The sequence below is a fragment of the Triturus cristatus genome, chromosome 4_2 (assembly GCF_964204655.1).
Source record: "Triturus cristatus chromosome 4_2, aTriCri1.1, whole genome shotgun sequence".
NCBI classification, from domain to species: Eukaryota; Metazoa; Chordata; class Amphibia; order Caudata; family Salamandridae; genus Triturus; species Triturus cristatus.
Genome location: NC_140586.1, coordinates 221414063 through 221434629, shown reverse-complemented (window position 1 = coordinate 221434629; position 20567 = coordinate 221414063). Strand labels below are relative to the sequence as shown.

Sequence of the window (20567 nt, the reverse complement as noted above, 5' to 3'; positions counted from 1 at the left end):
CCTCCAATATACAAGGTAGCATGGCCCACTATATAGTCGTCTTAAATTGGCATTTCCACCCTTTACATTACATAAGCTTTCCCTCCACTTCTAGCACGCTTTGTTGGCAGGTCTTGTGGTTGGGAGATTTTCAACATATCAGGTGGCCTTACCCCATTATCAGGCTAGAAATCTTGGCAGATATGAAGGATATTCTGATATAGCCTCTCCCAGGCAATGTGTCATGTGTCATTTGTTATTCATAGTCTTGCTCACTCTGGCTGCAACATCAATCTAGCTCAGACAAAACAGTGACGAGGAATGGAGTTGAGGCTGCAAAATTCACCTTAGCCTCCCCATGGAGGAAAAAAAAAAAAGACACTTTCCTCCCTTGCATTGTGGCCTCTCTGACTGCAGAAACTGCTTGTCATGGGGACACTTACCAAAGGTTTTTTTTGACGCTGTATGAGGCCCACTCCTCAATTACCTCTCGACTAGGTTGCCTACACGATCATGCATTCCACAGCTGAGAGCTTTGAATTTGTTTTCGTACTGACCTATGATGATCCCTCTCATAAGTTACACAAACATTTTTTGCAAGATAAAAATACTACTACTGTCATAAAAGTAAATGGTTCACCTGGAATTTATTCATACGAACTTTGTAGATAAGCAAAGAAATATATTCTAAGCATACAAATAATGTAATAAATCTACTAATACACTTTAGCCTTATAGGTGCTTTTAATTAAACCACAAAAGTATAGCAACTACACCTATAGTGTAGTAATTTGTACACCACATAGAAATTTTACACGTCACATACAAGGTGCAAAAAGCAGACAAATGTGCCTGCACTGTGTCTCAAGGTGAAAAAACGCACAGAAGTGAAAAGGTGACAATTTATGTACAGGCAACAACTTTCAATATGTATTCATAAATGCACACATGTGAACTAATGAAAATGGTAAAATATTCTAAGCCAACGATAATTAGCGTGCTTTGGGGTCAATGAGGTAAGAGGGATACCTGATTAAAGGGTAGTCACAAGGTCGTGACTGAATGAAGGAACCAGGATGTGTAAGAGTTCCAGTGACTGCTGGAGATCTGACAGTGCATTGTTCTTTTGCTTCCCGCCTTTGAACTGACTTAGTTAGCACCAGCCTGGAATCTGCACTGGCATCGCATGGGATATATTCATTACTAAGAGGACATGTGTCCCCTACTAACAGAACAACGGGGTGGAAGCACACATCAGTTGCCCACGGTGACATCACTCGGTTGCAAGCACAACCAAGTGAGCACATTTTATATATCACTATTTGAGTGTCACTGGAACTCCTACACATCCTGGTTCCTTCATTCAATCATGTCCCCATGACTGAAACCATGCACAGGGAAAGGTGTGTCAAATAATAACTGAGTACTCGCTTAACGCATTAGCTCTTAAACAGAAAATAGCGACTAATTAGAAAAAAATCTTTGCCCCATCCAGTGTGGACTGGTGAGGATGATCGAGATACTAAAGTTTGATTTAAAGACAGAAAGGGATATAACAGCACTTCTTGAAAACTGCTATTAGACTATTTATAAAATTACTCTCAATATTTGTATTAGCCCAAAACACTAAGACCCCTAATCATATACTTGGATCCACAGTCTGAGCAATGTTGGTGCACCCCTGACTGGTGATGATGACAGAATGGGTTGGAACTTGGAACATGACAAGTCATCTCTCCTTCCAGATCATATCAGCCTCCTTAGATACCTTAAATAGGGTTGTATGATGGTACATGCCTGAACAACGCATGCCTATACCACATGGTCTCTACCACGACCGTGTCTTTACCAATGAATGCCTCTACTGCGCATGTCTTTACCATGCAATTTCGTGGTAAAGGGACATGCGTGCTAAAGATCATACCCCTGCCCTCTAACCTGTATACGGACCCTTTTCTCTCTGCCCTGAGTCCTAAAAATTAAAACCATGCCACAAAAACTACCCCAACCCCAGGTCCCCACCGCCCTGAGCCCTAAAAACTGTACCCTACTTCCCAAAACTACCCCAACCCGGCCCCTCCCTGCCCCGAGGTCTAAAAAGGCCCCTGCTCTCTAAACTGTCCCTTTTCCCCCTGCTCTGAACCCTAAAACTTAACCCCACACCCCAAAAACTACCCCGACCCCAAACCCCCTGCACTGAGCCCTATAAACTTCCCTTACATCCCAGAACTACCCCGACCCAGTCCCTCACACCCCCGAGGCCTAAAACTGCACCCTGACCTGTATACGGAACCTTTCCCCCCTCACTCTTGGCCCCAAAACCCCCACCCTAAAAACTACCTCACACCCCGAAAAAGATCCCACCCCAGCCCCCCACACTGAGCCCTAAAAAACGGTCCCTATACAGCTGCTAACTACCCCGACCCCTGCCCCCCTGTACTGAGCCCCAAAATTGCTCCCTGCCCTACAAACAAGCCCAACCCCCTCCTAAGTCCTAAACCCTAACCCCCCCCCCCCCCCCCCCAGACCCGGCCCCAGCCCCACTTGCCTCACCATGTCTTTTTCTGATCGTCCTTCCTAGTACTATCTTCCTCTTTCGCCGGGAACTAGACCGCGCATTGCCTTAACCACATATGCTTTGTTAAGACATGTGCGTGGTTAAGGCAAGCATGGTTACGCTTGCGTTGGTCGGACACGGGAGGCTGAGCCCACGTTGTTCCGACCGTTTCCCCTTAAATAGAGTGCATACTGGCTCTGGATTGGGGGAAGCTGGATGGCCGAGGTTCGGAAGTTCCAGGGGAATACAGAAATTGTACAACATCAATGGGAGTGTAATAAACTGTACTTTCACTGAAAAGATTATTTTGTGTTTCTGTTTTTACAAAATTATTTAAAATGTTCTTTATTAAGTTTAAAGAAGGTTATTGCAACTAGTACTCCAGCCGTCGTAAAAGAAAAAGCAAGGGTTTTGCACTGTTCAGACACAAGAGAGGCCATTGGTGTGGATTTAAGTAATTGGATAGTGATTAAATCGAAAAGGGATTTAGCTGTATACAGGGAAACACAGAAGTCCCAGAAGACCTCCAATTTATCCTCTTGGGTGACGGCCCTTCCACTATGGAATTACCCCAATACAACCAGTTTTCATTTCTTGTCTACGCTGCTGGGCGAGAATGGGTCCGACCTTATAATATTGGTCATAAATCCTTATTTTTAAGGTAGAACAAAATCATCCCCACTTTCTTGTGAGAGAAGGCCGCATTTGCCTTGCATATTTCTCACTATTCAGAGGAGTCTAGAGACCCAGACCTATACTCCTGCTCTGCGGAGTGCTCCCTATAGGCATTCTTTCTCTAGGGCACTCAATATCATAAAATGTGCTTTAATGCTAAGTATTTACCACTCATGACAGTTTTGCAACCTTCCAAAGGAGTAATTCTTCCTTCCGCACTGGGTCACTCGATAAAGTGAGATAGCATATCCACCTACTCAAACGTGGAGCTAGCTTTAGAATTGAGATTGCAGGACAAGGAGATAGGGGCATGTCCAAGATCATTGTTAGGTGTATATTGTGGCTTCCTTAAGTAGCAGCATCAATGAGTTATTAACCAAGGCATAATCAGTTCATGAGTAACAGTGGGGGGAAATGGAGGAAAAGGCAATATCTCTCTAATTTCTCTTCAGAATTCATACAGGATCCAGCAGCCTCATCTCTCTTCATCTGAATTTCAGTCTCTTAGAAAAGCGGCCAAAATGGGGAGCTGATGTCTCGGATGTATCAACCAACACCTGCATCCAAAATCAAGAAGTAGTCTCTAGCTATAACTATTAACCCTTTGGCAAAGCCCGCTAGGGAGTTAACAAGGCTCAAAAGTAAGCCGCCTTGTCCTGCACTGGGCACATAGACTGTGGCTAAAGTGACCCACTTACTCCGAAGCCAACTCTCTTTATTCTCGTTGGTGGCTAGGAGTATGAAAGCTAAGGATTGGTGAAAGAAGAAGGCAGCCCCATTGTATTTTGTGTAGGCTGTGGAGAAACAGGTCACCTGTGTTTAAGTCAGTTCCTTTCCTGTATCCTCAAGTGGGCATCTTGCAGGGCAATAAAATATCTATCCTCCAGAGAGTGCTGTATCTTAACCCTCTCTTTAAGGAAGCAAAACCCATTTGTGTTTAAGGAAACAGTCCTAAGCATACATTAAATGTGAGAGGTAGAGTCCATAACAGTGCAATTACCCAGGCCACCTTCCAACTTGGCCATGGATAGGTAAGGTGATATTTCCTGCAAGCTGCAGACTGTTTGTGGCAAACATGAAAACCCAAACCTCTCTCCCACTGCAACTGAATATCATCCCCAACTAGGATAAAATATAATGAACAAGAGCCCTCACGTCCAGGAGAGCTTCATAGTGACAATCTGCCAAGCCCGGCATCTTTGTTTTGGTATATTGAAGACCACAGGGGGAATCCTCCCAGCGCCACTAGCACTCCCTCCAATACTGACTGCAGGAAAGTACTCCAACCCCCTTCAACCTCAACAGAAAAGGTCTCCAAGCTGTCTCAGGCTATTGTCAACCCTACACTACAGACTGCAATCTGGTATTTGTTTCTTTGAGCTGCTGAATCCCCAGTAGAGATGCTTCTTGCCCCATGTTCGCGCCATTTGCCAAGCTCATACTTTCACTTTCCAGTTGAATGTCAAGCAACTGTGCAGCTACGTTTGTTTCTGTGAAGTGGTGCATCTTGTTCTGATAATCTAAACAGATACCAAACGTAATTGTCCACTGGTATCTGATGTTGTCTTTGCCGTTCCTGAGTGATGCCAGATGATGGTGGGAACCAGATCATGGTACTGAGAGCATTCGTAATTCTTGAAGATGACAGACTCTTTGATTCTTCCTGTTCAAAGTATCACCTCTTTCACCCTAAAGCTGTGGAATTTAGTCAGGACGTCCCTGGGTCGTCAGGCTTTCCTTAGCTTCAGCTGACCCACCTTACGGACTCTCTCTAGCTTGCCCTGTGCTGGTCATTTCCAAGGAGATTCGAGAACAGGCCCTACAGGAAGGCCTCCACATCGGCACCTTCTGCTCCTTCCCCTAGACCCCACATGGAGATATGATTCCATCTTGAATAGTTTTTCAGCTCATCACAGTGCATTACTGCATTCTCTGCTTGCGAACTAGCGTTGTACAGCCTTTCTTAAATGGCAATCCAATCTTGGCTTCTGTTGTCACTCAACTTTCCCCTCTATCTCTAGTGCTAACTGATTCAATGAAGGAATGGAGTGTATCAGTCTGTGCAACTAGATAAGGAATCCTCTCTTGGAGGCCTGCACACCGATCAGACTTCATCTGTGCCCACATCTAACATTTTAAAAGTTGTGTACTGGAGCCATGTCGTTAGAGCCAGGTCTATTGGAGTGGAAAGCTGCCTTCCCTCTTTCCCAGGGCAGGAGCTTCACCGATTTCACAGGCCAGGCACAGCAGAGGCTAACAAGCTAAATATTTCTTTGGGTAGATAAGGTTTCAAAATCTCTCCCTGCAGTGTGTAGTTTCTGAGGGGAGTTATCTTGAAGGCTATATTGTCAGTGACTTTTTTTAATTGCGATTGAGTGTTCAAGGTGCATTACAATGTAGTCAAATGCAATATCTTTGGGAGCATCCTAATGCCCCTTAAAACCCCCAAGTAATAAAGATCTTCTTGTTTCATTTTTTGGAAAATCATCACCCCTCTTTTTCTTCTGTCAGAAGTACTCACCTGCTATTATGGAGATAAACATATAGGGGGTTTCTAGACCTGTTATGGGAACAAGAGTCAATTTGGAAATAATGATTTTACTTGCAAATTTTGTAGCCACTGAGCCAACAGAGGCTGCAGAGTACTGCAAGGTATCTGGATCCCGCCCAAGATGGCAGAATGGGACAAGTGACGAAGGAGTAAGGCAACATCCCAGAGGGCTGTCAGCTAGGCCGACTAGATAACTCCATCCACGGACATTTATTTTCAAACCTCCATTTCCTTTCTTTTCACATTACAACCATCATATGAGTTAGTGGAATTTGTTCAAGGGTAGCAAATACAATGGGGTGCTTGGGACTGCAGTCAAGTTTCTAAGAGCACGGAGATGCAGAGGAAATCAAAGCATTTATTTGTGGGCCTCCATTTACAGGAAGTGCATATTTATATGGGTGCTTTAGGTTTGTTTTCACAGGGAGAATGAGGTGGCATTTTCAATACATGGAGGAGAGTACGAGCAAGAGAGAGACAGTGCATTGGGTTTGATGTGCAGGAGTTGGTGGAAGAGCTGGGTTTCAACAGCTAGTTGAGGACACATAGGTCTCAAACAGAATGGGTTATCTTCGTCTCCAGCAGCAGGTGGCTGATGCTAGAGTCAAGAGCTTGTGGATCACTTTCTTTTGTGTTCTACAAGAGTCTGTGGCTAAAATGATTCACAAAGTTAAATAGCTATAGGTCCGCAGTTGAAATACTTAAATCAAAAGGGTGCTTTCTACAAAGATTAAAGGTACATAACTAATATTTTTTGAGTATTTCTTCTCTGTTTTGGAAACAGTGATATTTAACTTGCTTTTTGGCAGTTACGGATTAATTTCAATTACGATCTCTACTTTGCTTTCAAACCAAATTGTAGAAAATAGAATTTGAAAACGGTAACACGGCTGTGAAGCAGGTGAATCTAGCACAGTTTCATTCAGTAAAAGGGTAAATTCACTTAACCCGTAACGATAGTTTGGCAGCTTGAAACTATTATAGTTACATGACAATTCCACCTCCCAACTGAAGAGGGCTTTTGTGAATTTGTAGAAAACCATCTTTATTAATTTAGAAATACATTATGTCCCTTGCATTAGGTGATTATAGAAAACAGAATTTGAATATTGTTAGGAATGTTTTAGACCAACAAGCCTTTGGTCAACACCTAAAACGTGTGCTTCTTGATGCACTCATGAGCCCAACCACTAGATACTGTTATATTGCACCACTCGCGAATCGAGAATAGACCCAAGCAGCTCAACTGTTAGTTCGGGCACATAACTTGGTTCTTAAGTCCTTATATGGAATACATTGGATGCTCATGTTGTGGACATTGCCGAAGAAACTGTGGAGCACACTAAGTCCTCACTGCAAGTGACGAGGAGCCCATTGAGTACATGCAGGATAATAGCGGTCTTGTCTAGTGGGGAGTATTTCAGTATTGAGGAGCTTGGTGGTGGAAGGCTGCAAACCTGGGTGTACCACAAGTATAGTTTGCTTTCAAAAGGGAGAGCTGATTAAGGGAGTATTTGGTAGTGTTCAGGGATATTTTTTGGGTGAGGGCTGGCAGCAGGCTGTAGACTGCTTTGAGGATGAGGAAGAGAAACTGAAAGAGGACAATGCTAAGCACTGAGAACACCTGCTTCAAAGCAGGTTGGCTCTTAGCAGGCGGAAGGTGGATCACAGAGTTGAGTATCTTGTTCAAGGGAATGCCCAAGTGTTGTGGGAGGCCTATGAAAAGCCTATTGCAATAAATTATTTTGGTAAAGATTAAACCTTTATTTCAGCAGGGCACAGGGATATTTTGGGAGGCTAAATAGGAGCATAGTCTACTTAGTCAGATGCTGATAAGTATCTTTATCATGTATACAAAGATGCGAGGAGAGATCCTATGGATGCAGCGTAGGTAGAAAAAAAAGGCTGTGGTAGCGGAACTAATGGAGGCTGACAGCCGCAGCCAGCTGTCTCAGTTCTGCCCAGGTATATGCAGAGGGGCCTACGGCATCTTGGGGAAAGTTCATTGAGGCAGAGGCGATGTGCGTGAGATGGACAAAAGAAAGTAGATTATTTTTGCCAAGTTCTTTCCAGTGACAGAAAACCATGATTTTGGCTTGAGATTTAGAAGGCAAGGTTGTGAAGGAGATTTAGGTGCTGTGACTAGACAGTACAAGAACCCAAATTAATACGAATCCCACTGGAGGTGTTCTACAGTATGGGGGTGGGGCAGACAATAAATAGAACCATTAGAAACCTCAACATAATCATCACATGTGGGGAGTTTGAAGAGCACCAGAAGATCAGGAAGGGTCGGTCAGGGAGGCAGAAGGTGAATCAAGCAAGTATAATGCAAGTAATGTGAATAAAGGGCATGATGTGTCAAAGGTCGCATAAGGGTGAAGAAGAAGAATGGACGAAAATCAGTTGTGATCTCCCATAGTAAGAAAGGTGATGATATGGATGAGACCAGTCGCTTAAGTGCGACTTTCAGAACTGCGGGGTGACTAGGTTGTACCTAAAAAGGTGAAGTCTGGATCTGATGAAGACTGCTGGTGAAGATAGGTTTTGAAGAAGAGAATGAGAAAAACCGGTGGTTGCTGCAGAATAGGGTTAGTTTACCTACAGGTGTTTTATGCAGTGGGATAACCATGGCCAGTGTGGAGCAGTGGAGGCCTACAGAAGAAAGAAGCAGTTGGTTGGAAAACATGGTTCTGGGGCTTTCGTGAGCGGTTGAGATACAGGAACTTAAACTGAGGGGTACTCAGAGCTAATTAACTCATGCTTATGCTAATTTTGCACTTTAACTTTTTCCCACAGAGGTTACCAAAAGCTGCAATTAAACACTAGCATACATTGGCTTGTTTATTTGTTCAAATATGAGAGAAGATAGACAAATTACTTTTCAGTCTCTAAAAATGTTTTATAATGCGTAAACCAACTGAGTTATCGATTTTTTTATTAAATAACTCCTACGTTGTTCTTGGATCTCCATTGTTATGATGTTCTAAACATACGAAAAAAGATTTGACTATTTATTAAAAATCTCCTTTGTACTTTTAAAAGTGTAGCTTTTTCCATAATCTAAAACTGGTGTTTTGATAAACTACTTGGTGATACATTTGGGTTCTTAAACTGTACATATTCTTGGTACTGTATACTAAAGAACAAAAATGGAACTTAAAAAAAACAAATAGCATGGTAATAGAAACAGTGTAGAAACAAGAAGATAAGGAACTTTGGTCTCAGCTTGATATGGAGAGAAACAATTTTCTTAGGAGTGTTCGAGCTCGATTCATACCATTCTATGTCATTTTAATTTCTATGATTCAACAATACAGCGAAATGGCAAGCAGTCCAAGTAAATTACTTACAAAATAGTTACATTTTTTATGTGGTCAAATTAAAAGGCCTTTTCAGTCTCAGTTGTTGCAGTTGTCACAACATTTTTAGCATGTGTAACAGCATTTTCATACATTGAAACACCCACTTCATCAGCAAATTGTTCACATAGAAAGAACCTCATATTGAGATCAAAGGGAAATTGTTTTCAGAAGGTGGTACTAGGGTGTGCTGTGAATTTAATGAATTGAGTTGCAGTGCGCTTTCTTGAGCAAGGGGTTGCAACGCGATTTTAGGGGATAAGGAAAAAAGTTAATTGCTTGTAACTCCGGTTCTTCAGCATTTTGTATCTTTCATAGCTTCACATGCTTGAATCATTCCCTGTCATCAGACTGGGAACCCTAGGTTAGAACATTAATTTAGCAGTGTAGGTCCTACACTCAATAACCTTGAAATTTCTGACCAAATTTAGTAATCCATTCATCTACTTATGAATGAACCAAAGTGCAGCCAATACGAGACCAGCGCCGTCAGGTGCTACCCTGCCAAACGCTTCGAGCTGTCAGATTATTCTACCTCGTACAAGAACATAAGATAAAGATAAATGAAAGCCTCATGACAAGGAGAAGAGGGTGGGTCGTATGTGAATCTTTGAAAGATGCCAATGCTGGAGAACGGCAGTTAAAGGTAAGTAACTTTTTTCCTTTTCCAGCATTGGATCTTACATAGATTGACATGCTTGAATTAAGATCATAGCAGTGCACAATGTGAAAACTGGTGGATGGGCATGAAGGTTACCTTATTTAAAAAGGTTCTAAAGCGCAGCCCTACTTAGTGCCGTATTTCTTCCACGTCGATGCAGTAATGCTTGAAAAAGGCACGTGTAGTTCCCCAGGTGGCAACCTTGCAAATGTCTTCCACCGAAAGTCCTGCGAAAAGAGTTGTAGTGGCTGCCATCGCTCTCGTAGAATAAGCTCTTACTGATCTTGTCAGAGACTTATTCAATAAGCTCATAGCATTTTGTGATGCATGCAACTATCCATCAAACAAGTATGTATCGTAACTGGACCTCCTTTATTTATTTATTTCTCCAAAAGGCTACAAATTGTTGGTCTGTTTTTTAAAGGCTTTGTACCCTGCAAATAGAACTTTAAACATCTTACAACATCCAAGGAGATTCATGCTCTTTCCTCTACAGTCTCTGGATCGGGAAAGAAAGCAGGAAGCACTATTTTGTGTCTCAAATAAAAAGTCGATGGTACTTTCGGGATGAACTTTGGATTGGTTATTCACATTAACTCTGTTTGCAAAATGGAAAAATGGCTCTTTACAAGATAGTGCTTGTAACTCAGCCACTCTTCTAGCAGAGGTGACACTTAGCAGGAAAGCCATCCTCCAATATATATGTTGGATACTTACTTTGTGGATTGTTTCACAAGGCTGCCTCATCAACGCTGCCAAAACTGTTTCAACTGCTATTCCAGAGTCAATCTTGGAGATTGAGGGGAAGGGGGCTGGGGTAAAGTCTAAAGAAACCTTTCATAAACTCCTCAATAATACATTGGGAGGATAAATATGATTGGGTTTCTTCAAAAATCTTGATATTGCAACTAGTTGTACTTAGATATCAGCAATCAACAAGCTTTGCTTCACCAGACAGAACAGAGATGGCAAAAAGTCAAAGGGTAACATCCGAACTGAACCTAGCTTTATTTTCCCAGAACACATAACAAAACCTTAACACTTGGTGCTATATGTTTTGACAGTAGAAGGTGCTTTTGCGGCTTTCATGACTTCTTTGCAATTCACTGGGATCAGCAGGAGACCAAATTCTAGGTACTGATGAGCCACGCTGTTATTTTGAAGGAACTTGGGTTAGGATATAAAATGTGTCCATCGTTTCTCAATAGCAGGTGTGAGCACAATTTGATATGGATTGGTGTTCGTATCAACATGTTCCACAGTTCTTGGAACCAATGTTGCCAAAGCCACGTTGGGGCTATCAGATGGCCATGCAGCGCTCCATTTATAACTTGCGAATGACTATCAAGATAAGCGGTATTGAAGGAAAGGAATAGATTAACTTACCCTTTCAATCCATTTTAAAGGCATTTCCATTGGATCCCAGGTATGGCCACCTGCTGGCAAAGTTTGGACACTTGCTGTTATCTGAACGTGTCCCACTGTGGAAATCTCCATCTGAGGAAGATGCGGCACAGCTGGTTGTCCTCTAACTGCCACTCATGAACATCCAAGTAATGCCTAATTAGGCAATCTGCAACATTGTTGTGCCCTACCGGGACATGCTCAGCTGAAATGTCTATACTGTAATGAACGATCCATTCAAAAGCTTCTGAGCTTCTTTGGAAATTTGGAGGGATCTGGTTTCTCCCTTCTTCAAGATATAAAACATTACTGCAGTGCTGTCTATCCGAACTCTGACATGAGCGTTCTGTACCAGTGGTAGAAAAGCTTTCACAGCTAATACTGCTCTTAGTTCTAGGACATGTATGTGTAAATTGCACTTTTCTGTTGTCTATTTTCAGGTCCTGGAGATGCGCCCTCATTTCGTGAGAGATGACTCTGTTGTTAACAATATTTGGGGTTTCATTGGATTTAATGGTTGTCCCTTGAAAAGGTTGTTGCTTATCGAACACCATCTGAGTGACTTTTTCCAGAAGTCAACTGGACAACATAGTCCCAATCTCCTTTAATGGGAATTTAACTGTTTTTGAATGATCCTCATTCTGTAAACGACAGTAAGGAATCAGAATAATGCAGCAGGACATAGTTCTGAGAACTGCTTTTTGTGTCCTCACTGTTGCATTTTTCTTTGTTTGCAAAGAGATTGATTGTTGTATCAACGTTTCCCCTCTCTCTGAAGGATACACCATACCTAGGCATGTGGAAATCTTTTCGCCCCCCTCCACCCCACCCCAAAAAATAAAATCATAGTCTTGCCCAGTGTTAGTGAAAACTTTTTTGTGGCTGATAGCTAGTCCCAAATTGGAGAGCGTTAACTTTGTGAGATTGAAAGCCTGAGACAGCTAGTTGCCCATATGAGCAAGTCGTCTAGGTACAGGTATGCCATACCACCTTTTTGTCTCATGAAGGCTGCCACTGGAGTCATGCATTTCGTGAAAACTCGTGGCGCTGATTTCAGACAAAAAGGCAAGACTTTAAATTGGAAATGGCAGGCCGCCATAATGAGGTAAAATAATCTCATGTTTGACATATATAGAGATATTGAAATAAGTCTCCTCCAGATTTACAGATGCTGGGATATCCCCTTCCGCCAAAAAGTGCAAAGTCTCTTGCTGGGTGACCATACGAAAACTTTGTATTTTCATGCATTTGTTGGGATTTCTTAGATCCAGGATTTGTCACTAATCTCCTGATCTTTTCAAAATGTGAAAACCCAGGAGTAAAATCCCTGAGATGTTTATCCAGGCAGCACTTCTTCTATTGCTTCCCTTTACAATAGTTTTGCAATCTCCACCAGCAACTGAGAGAGGTATTTGTGCTTCATTTTTTTAATGGTGGACTAACTAGTGGCTTCTCTACACACTACAGGGTATGACCATGATAAACTATTTCGAACACCCATCTGTTGGATGTTATATGTTCACAGTTTTCCTTCAATAGTGCTATTCTGCCCCCTTCTAGCAATTGGGTTAGAGAACGCACTTCCACTGGGAAGTAATGCTCGTCCTCATTTAGAGTCTTATTTAGAGGACGGAGTCCCGCTCCTTTCATGTTCTCGATTATTGGTGCAATTGTTTTGATGTTCTTGTCTTTGCCATTTTTGTTGTTGCCAATCTGATCCACATTGTCTATACGAGTAAAAAAAGATCCTTGATTACAGGATCTACTTCCTTGTCTCCAACAAATTCTAAATTGTCTGGTTTGCAAGACACCCAAAGATCTAGCAGTTTCGGTATCAGTCTTTATTGACTGAAGAGATTCATCCACTTGTTTCTCCAAGGAAGGTTAGTAGTCAAAAGGTAGGATTATAGCTCTAGACTGAACTTCAGGCTTAAAAGACATGCTTTTCAACCATCCGTACAGTTTCAGAACAGTATGTTGCTTATTTTACAGAAAGCACAGGTGGATGCATCCATAGCCGCATTAATTAGAGAGGCCGAAGATTGTGCTCTGTCTTTAATCACTGCTTTAGATGTGGCTTTGTCTTCCTCCGGCAAATTGTCTAATAATTGAGTTATATCACTGGATAGTTGACAGTCAAAGTAAGCCGCAGTGGCTATATTAACTGCATCAATTAACTCTTTTACCCATAAAATCCTATTTACGTCCTTCCTTGTTCGTGTGCGCAGAGCAACAAGTGGAAATATTACATCACCTTTGTTGTAATCAGCAGAGAATAATGAATACGTTTTAATCTGATTAAGTATACAAGGTGATGCTCTATCGGTAGATCTATATTTTTTCTCTATCCTCGATAGATTACGGGTAGCCGTCGCTGGATTTTACATGATTGCCAGGCCTTCTTCCCATAAATGGTCTAATATAGGTATTGATCTCTGAACCTCTTCTTTGAAGTCAAAAAGGAAACATTTTGCGACTGGCGAAATTGGCAAGGTAAAGCGTTGACGCTTGTTCGATAAGAGCATGAAATCTCTCAATATAGTCAGGTGAGGAGTCTCTTAGTTTTGGGCTTAGACTTGCTGCCTCTGGAATTAAAAAAAAAATCATTCCAGTCTGGGTTTCCTACTGGAGTTGTTGAATTCTCTTGATGAGAAGCATCATCACACATTCCATGCGAACGTGGAGAACCTGTGTCGTCTGCATCCTGTGGAGAATCCATACCACTCTATAGTCCTGGGCGTTCATCTTCTGAAGTTGATAGATCACCATCAGAGTCCAACAATATTTTTAATCGGTGATTCAACATTTTTTGAGGGTAAATTCTTTTCTGGTGTCTTCGGCTTAGTAATGGGTTGCTGTCTTGCCTCTGATGGTGCATCAGCACTAGAAGTAGGGGTGGTGGTTGTGGCACGGACCACTCCTCAGAACCTGGCCTTGAAGTAGGTGGTAGTGTGTGACACATGTCTTTAACTAACTCTTGTATATTAATAAATAGATAATGAAATCTATACCATCAGTGGCTGAGGTTGCCTGCTTCGACTTTTACTGGCCTAAATCTGGGCGAACGTAGTTAACCGATCTTGCAATGCAGAGTACAGGGTTCTGGTCACAGTCTGAATCCACATATCTGATTTTAAAGGTCAGATTGTCGAGTATAGTCTTCAGCATTATCATGGCCATTTTCTGTGCTGAAAAAACTAAACAAAAAAAAAAATACTTCCAGGTTTTCAATATTATGTTCATCTTCATTAATGTTTGGGTCAGAGGACACATTTAGTAGCAACTTCTTGGGTAGTAACAGAGGCACTGGAGACAAAGGCGAGAGATGGAAGTTCAAAAGGAGGAACAGGTAATGGCTCTGTAAATTCAGCCTGTGTTTGTGTTATATCTACTGTCATCAAGAGCTTTTTCAGGGGTGGCGTCAGTGAAAGAGTAGGCAATGCTGCTTGGGTCGTCCACATATGAAGTTGTTAACATCAACGACAAAGAAGTCATCGCCTTAGATGTCAGTAGATCCATGTTGGTCGACAATACTGTCAACAGTCGTGTCGACAAGTGCGTCATGGATGATTTCTCTTCAGTTGTCAACAATGTTTTCATCAATATCTCCTTAGTCATTCCCATTCCGTCACCAACGAGGCTGAATTTTCAACTCGCAACATACCAAAGGGTCCTTTTGGTTTTCAAGGGATGCTGTTATGGGTGGTGTATCGTGAGGGACCTTTTTTAATTTCTTAGTGAAAGTGTCCTCACCCGAATCTCTGACTTTTCTGTGTGCTTTTTTGATGCATTCAAATCTTTTAGAGGAGTTATCAGATAGCAGCTGACATGATGTCTGACCCTTAGAAGCAGGGCGAGAGAGTCTTCAAGCCTGCATGGCAGTCTTGCTGACAGACTACATTTCAGAACCACTGTATCATTATCTTCACTTGACTGTGTGGCTTTTTCCACCTTCACCTCAGAATGTCAATAGCCAATCTTCTTTCACAATCTTTAAGAGTCTTTGAAGAGAAAGTGAGACAAATCTCGCCTTTCTTTGGATTGTGGCTGGGTTGAAGGCGATAAAGACACTCAATGTGGATCACCCATAAAGATTTTCTTCTTTCCACAAGCTTTGAATAGTAACTTCTTCTATCCCTGCTCTCCCACCATGATATTCTAAGGCTGCTGTAAAGAGAAAACAAATATTGAAGAAAGGTCTTCTAATAAATAGCTTCTCCTGAGGGTTCCTCACAGCGAAGTGCAGTGAAAATAATTGGAAACTTCTTGCCGGGATGCACCTCAGGGTGCGGATATTTGATTGACTGAAGATTAATTCACACATAATGAGGTGAATGGGTTACTAAAGTCTATGAGAAATATCAATGCTATTGAGCGTAGGGCCTACACTACTACAGTAATGATCTAACCGAGGGTTCCCAGTCTGACAACGGGGGATAATTCAGGAATATGAAACTATGAAAGATCCAATGCTGGTGAGGGGAGACATTGTTTAGTATACGGAAACCAGGGGGTGTGGATTTCCAGAAGACAGAATGGGAAAAATGATTGTTTTACAGAAGGTGGGGTTGGAGTGTTCTGTAAGTTTGCAGTACTCACTTGATTGCCCATCCTTTCCACTTCACCAGGTACTCTATGCGGCCCTGTTGAGAAAAAAGACACGGTGGTCAGCTCATGTCCTCTACTGGTTCATAGCCCTTCAAGCTGTGCACTGTATGCAAAGCTGCACCACCGGAGTTGTGCTCATCACATCAATAGCCAGCCCCAAGCGGTATACTGCAGAAGTGAATGCCCTCAAGGGGAACCATTTCAGTCCCTCCACTACTCTCCATGTGCACAAAACCTAACGCACCCCCAACCCAAGAACTGCACAATAAGGTCTCCATGAGGATATTCCCTGCACCTCATAGAGGTATACATATGCATACTCCTTTCAGACCAGTCACTGCACACTGAGAGCTCCCTTCAAACATTGCCACAAAAAATGCAATTCTACAGCCATAAACTACACAGAGAATCTGCTGGATGGTCTGCCCTGTGCAGAGAGGATCCATCAAGGCTATGCACCTCATCACAGTCTGATCTTGCGAGGTAATATACTGCACTTACACAGCACCCTTTCCAGACTATTCACTGCATGCAGAGTCTTCATCAAGCATACACAGAGCATTTGCATGTGAAGCCGCCTTCCTCGCAGGCTTTGCACTGCATACATAACCCACACCACCCCAAGTTCGCTGGAAGCCCTTGCACTGGGCATAGAGGACTTTATGTGCATTACACACAGTAATGACGCGCCAGTCAGACTACACCCTGAGTACTGCTCACAGACTTCCTTCCAACCCCAGAGTAGCCACAAAGCTGGCGAGGCTACGCACTGCATGCATACTTCTCCTTAAACTACACTGCTCGCAGGGGCGTGGCTTCGGCAAACAAGATGGTGGCTGCATTCCAGGGCTGCTCCTGCGACCCGTGAGAATCCTCCACCATCCTTGCCTGACATTAAAGGTTTTTTGTCTCCCCCACTGTATCCTTTGGCGGAGGGAACCCTGAGGCCCAGAGTGAGCTTTTGAGAGCTGCAAGACCACATATTAGACCTAAGCCGCGGTGGCCACCGCTAGCTGTGAAAAAAATGGCTGTCCGCGATTGAGCCTTGGGACTGGAAGAGGGCGACGGGACCTGCGGAGCAGGGTGAGCCCGCTCCACTCTTCTCCGGTGGCTCTGTCGAGGCTCTACTCTGGGACCGACAGGAGCTGAACCTGATACAGAGGAGTGCTGCAGCTGGCTGCCGGCTCCCTTTAGGTTGGGGAGCGCGGATCCCAGAAGTCGGCCGGCCCAGTGGTGAGGAAGACACTGCGGCATGTGGTGCGCTAATGACGCTGGACTTGCAGTGGCCCGTGAATTGGGGAAGTGCATGCCTGAGAAGAAGCGGTGGCTGGCCCTGAATTGACGTTGTTTGACCTCCCCACTCCTTATCCACCCCCTAGTCCTGAGCGAAGTGCCCTTTGGATCCCGAACCCTGCTCCACCACCCTCACCATCGCTATTGTCTCCTTGGACTTACCAGGGGCCCGATAACTGTGGGAGCTGCTGTAATTGACTGGAGAGCCCCCCCCCCTTTCTGCAGCACGCCTGGTGGTGTGCAGTGTGTGAGGCGAGGTGCATGAAGTAGCCGCTGTAGACTGTTGGGCTGGCAGGCAGGACCTGTGTCTGGGTGCCCCCCAAACTACTGGACCGTTGATGGAGGAGTAACTGAAGAGGTTGTGCCTACTTCCAGCGGACTGACTTACAACACTCACTCCATCCCTCCCTCAACCCCCTCCTCCCCCATCTGAGGTGGCTTGGAGCCGCCCTGGTTGCGCCTATGTTCCACTTAGGCTCTACCTGCTGGCCATTATTAGTCCGCATCCTCAAGCACCGAGACAAGGACACTATCCTCCGTTGGCTCATGAGGCACCAAGACCTACACATTAAAAATTCGAGGCTAATGGTCTTCCCAGGAGTGGGCGAACGGAGCCGAACACAATTTGACGGCCCAATGGCCCAAGGGGGGGGGGGGGGCAGTCTCCCAGCCAGGGAGAGGGAATTGTCTCCCTATCCTAAACCTCCTGGGAAGAAGTGCACTCACTCTCGGAAGGCTCGTTCCTGCCCTTGGGGGAGGCAGGACTCGCCGAGTCCCAACCGACAAAATGCTTAGACTTCCACAGTTGGCCCAAACGCCCTGCATTCGGGCACTCCCGAACTTTTCCAATCCCAGGCGCAGAGGTGCCCCCATGAAGCCCTGAATGCCCAGCTGCCAGGCGAGGATGAGCTGGTGACTGAGTGAGGGGGTGTAACATGGATACTCTGGTCTTCCTCTCCATACCTAGTTTTCACTGTTATGTTTCAGATTCTGATCTGGCTGCCTCGTTGGTGGAGTACTGGTATGACATATTGTTACTTGCTGTCACGGACTTAGAATTCTTAATGTGGATGAAGCTAGGATCTTTTGGGTGATTCTAGGCTCTATTTGATTGTTGCTTTGTGTGCGTTTGTGGTGACATACTTCAGGGGTGGAAGTATGGGGCGTGGGCACTTGGGGAGGATGGGTCGTCTTGTTTGTACTTTTGGGTTTGACCACATACACCACTGACATTTCCATTTACATGTTCCACGTACGTCAACCATACACGTTCTGGGGTGCCACCTTGAGCATTCCCCCTGTGGCTGAATCCCACCGGTACCCCAGGCTTCTTTCTGTGGGGGCAGCCAACCCCTAGTTTTTCCCCTGTTGATGCCGGTTAAGGTCCTATCTTTAAACGTTAAAGGCCTGTTAAATCGCATTATGCAATCAGCCGTTATCAGATATGTGAAGCAATTCCAGCTGGCAGTGCTCCTGCTTCAAGAAACCCACCTGATGGGCGTGCATTGTTCCTTTCTAGGTCATTTCGGCTATGACAGAGTGTTCTATGCTGGATTCTCCCAAGGCTCCTGAGAAGTGGCCATTTTACTGCACAAGGCGTTCCTGTTGGTGGTGTCTGATCCCACGAAGATCCCCAGGGGTGATGTGTGAGGATTGAGAGTCACCTAGAGGGTAGGTACTACAGTTTCTTGTTGGCCTATGTTTCGCAACAGCAACTCTAGTCCACACTGCAGACACGTTGGGATCTTCTGCTGACCATTCCTCAGGGTGTCACACTAATAGGGACTGACTTTAATGCGGTCCTCAACTTGATATGCAAAACCTCCGACCCGGACACCGTGCGCGCTCCAGACAGCTTTCCTCCTGGGCGGACTTGATGGGACGTGTGGAGAACATTGTGCCCCTACGAACAGCATACACCCATGCATCAGCAGCACATAAGACCATGTTGCGCATTGACCAGATACGGCTCCTGGCACTGGACGTTCTCCAACTCAGGGATACGGAGATCCTACCCTGTGGCATATCAGAACACGCCCCTTCCTTCTTAGGATGCCCCCCGCCCCCAGGTCAAACCTGAGACTCATGTGGCGCATCAACGCCTGATATCTCACTCACCAAGCCTACACTGATTTTGTAGAAACAGAGATCCACTCATATTTTGAGGTTAACCAGGGCACATTGGCCTCGCCCGGAACTCTATGGACGGCCAGCAAACCTATTCTTCAGGGCTGATCAAGGGGTATGTCCAGGGCAGAGAGGTGTACAAATTGTCCCAGATGACAGCTCTGGAGGCCCAGATCCTTTCCTTGGAGCTGCGGGTACATCGAAGGACCTTGGCTGACCTAGACCGCAAGTTGACACTGGACAGGTCTAACCTACAACAGCTTTCCTTGGAGGAGGCCAGAGACTGTTTGAGGGCAGAGGGATCAATCCGGGAAGCTCTTATACTGGCTGACCACTAGGGATACTGCCTCTAGAGTGGTGTCCTCAATTTGAGACGCTGAGGGTTACCTCCAAGAACAGACTTGAGAAATACCACAGGTTTTTGCGGACTACGATTGTGTGACTTACGCAGAGGCACTCAAGCATCCACGAAAAATTGCATGGCAGATAATGAAAGATTCTCCACTGCATTCAACCGCACCCCTCCCCCAATTCCCCCCCCCCCCCCCCCCCACCACCACCACCACCATTCCTGGATGTTGATCAACTGATGGCAGTTGAGGAGATCGGGGAGATACTGTTTGCCATGGCTCTGGGAAAAACTCCAGGACCCGATGGATTTCTGATTGAGTTTCTCAGATAATTTTGGCCTCTCCTGCTACCCCATTTCCTATCGCTATTCGCTGAGGTGGCCGAATGGGGGTCGCTTCCCCTGGAGTTGGACACAGCAACTAATGTTGTGATCCCTAAATCAGGCCTGCCATTGGACAGGTGTTCCTCGTACAGGCCTCTCTCATCAAAGCTGATGTTTAGGTGTTAGCACAAGTCTTGGCTAATCAGCTACCCTGCCCTACCTGGTTCACCTTGATTAGTGTGGATTTATGCCAAACAGGAGCAGAAGTCACTGTATCCGAAGGGTTCAGGTGGCTTCTATCAGGCTCACGGTCTCAGAGGAAGGCATTCAACACGATTAACTCGTCCTTCTTGGAGGCGGTCCTACCGAAGGCAGGGCTCTGACCTCACTTGTGTAGATTCGTTTGCCTCCTATACGCCAGCCCGACCACCCAGGTTCGCCTTAACAGGACCCTCTTACCTCCCTTCCCAATTTGTAGAGGCACACACCAAGGCTGCCCCCTCTCTCCTCTTTTATTCGCCTTGGCGATTGAACCCTTGGCATGCCTCATCCAATGCAATGCAACACTCGGGTGCTGCAATGGTCCTGAGATGGGAGACCGTAGGAGCGCATAGCACTATATGCCGACAATATCTTGGTGTTCTTGGAGAACCCGCAGTCCTCAGGCCCCCACTGTT

At 44.7% G+C, this 20567-nt stretch overlaps 1 protein-coding gene across 1 annotated transcript in view; it reads right to left on the bottom strand.

Annotated features, from left to right (window-relative positions):
* Positions 1-20567, bottom strand: part of CBX6 (chromobox 6) — a 115253-nt gene that overhangs the window by 75113 nt on the left and 19573 nt on the right. Inside the window, exon 2 of the mRNA XM_085601277.1 lies at positions 15789-15832. Within this exon, the coding sequence (XP_085457403.1) occupies positions 15789-15832 (44 nt within the window). The remainder of the gene's footprint in view (positions 1-15788; positions 15833-20567) is intronic.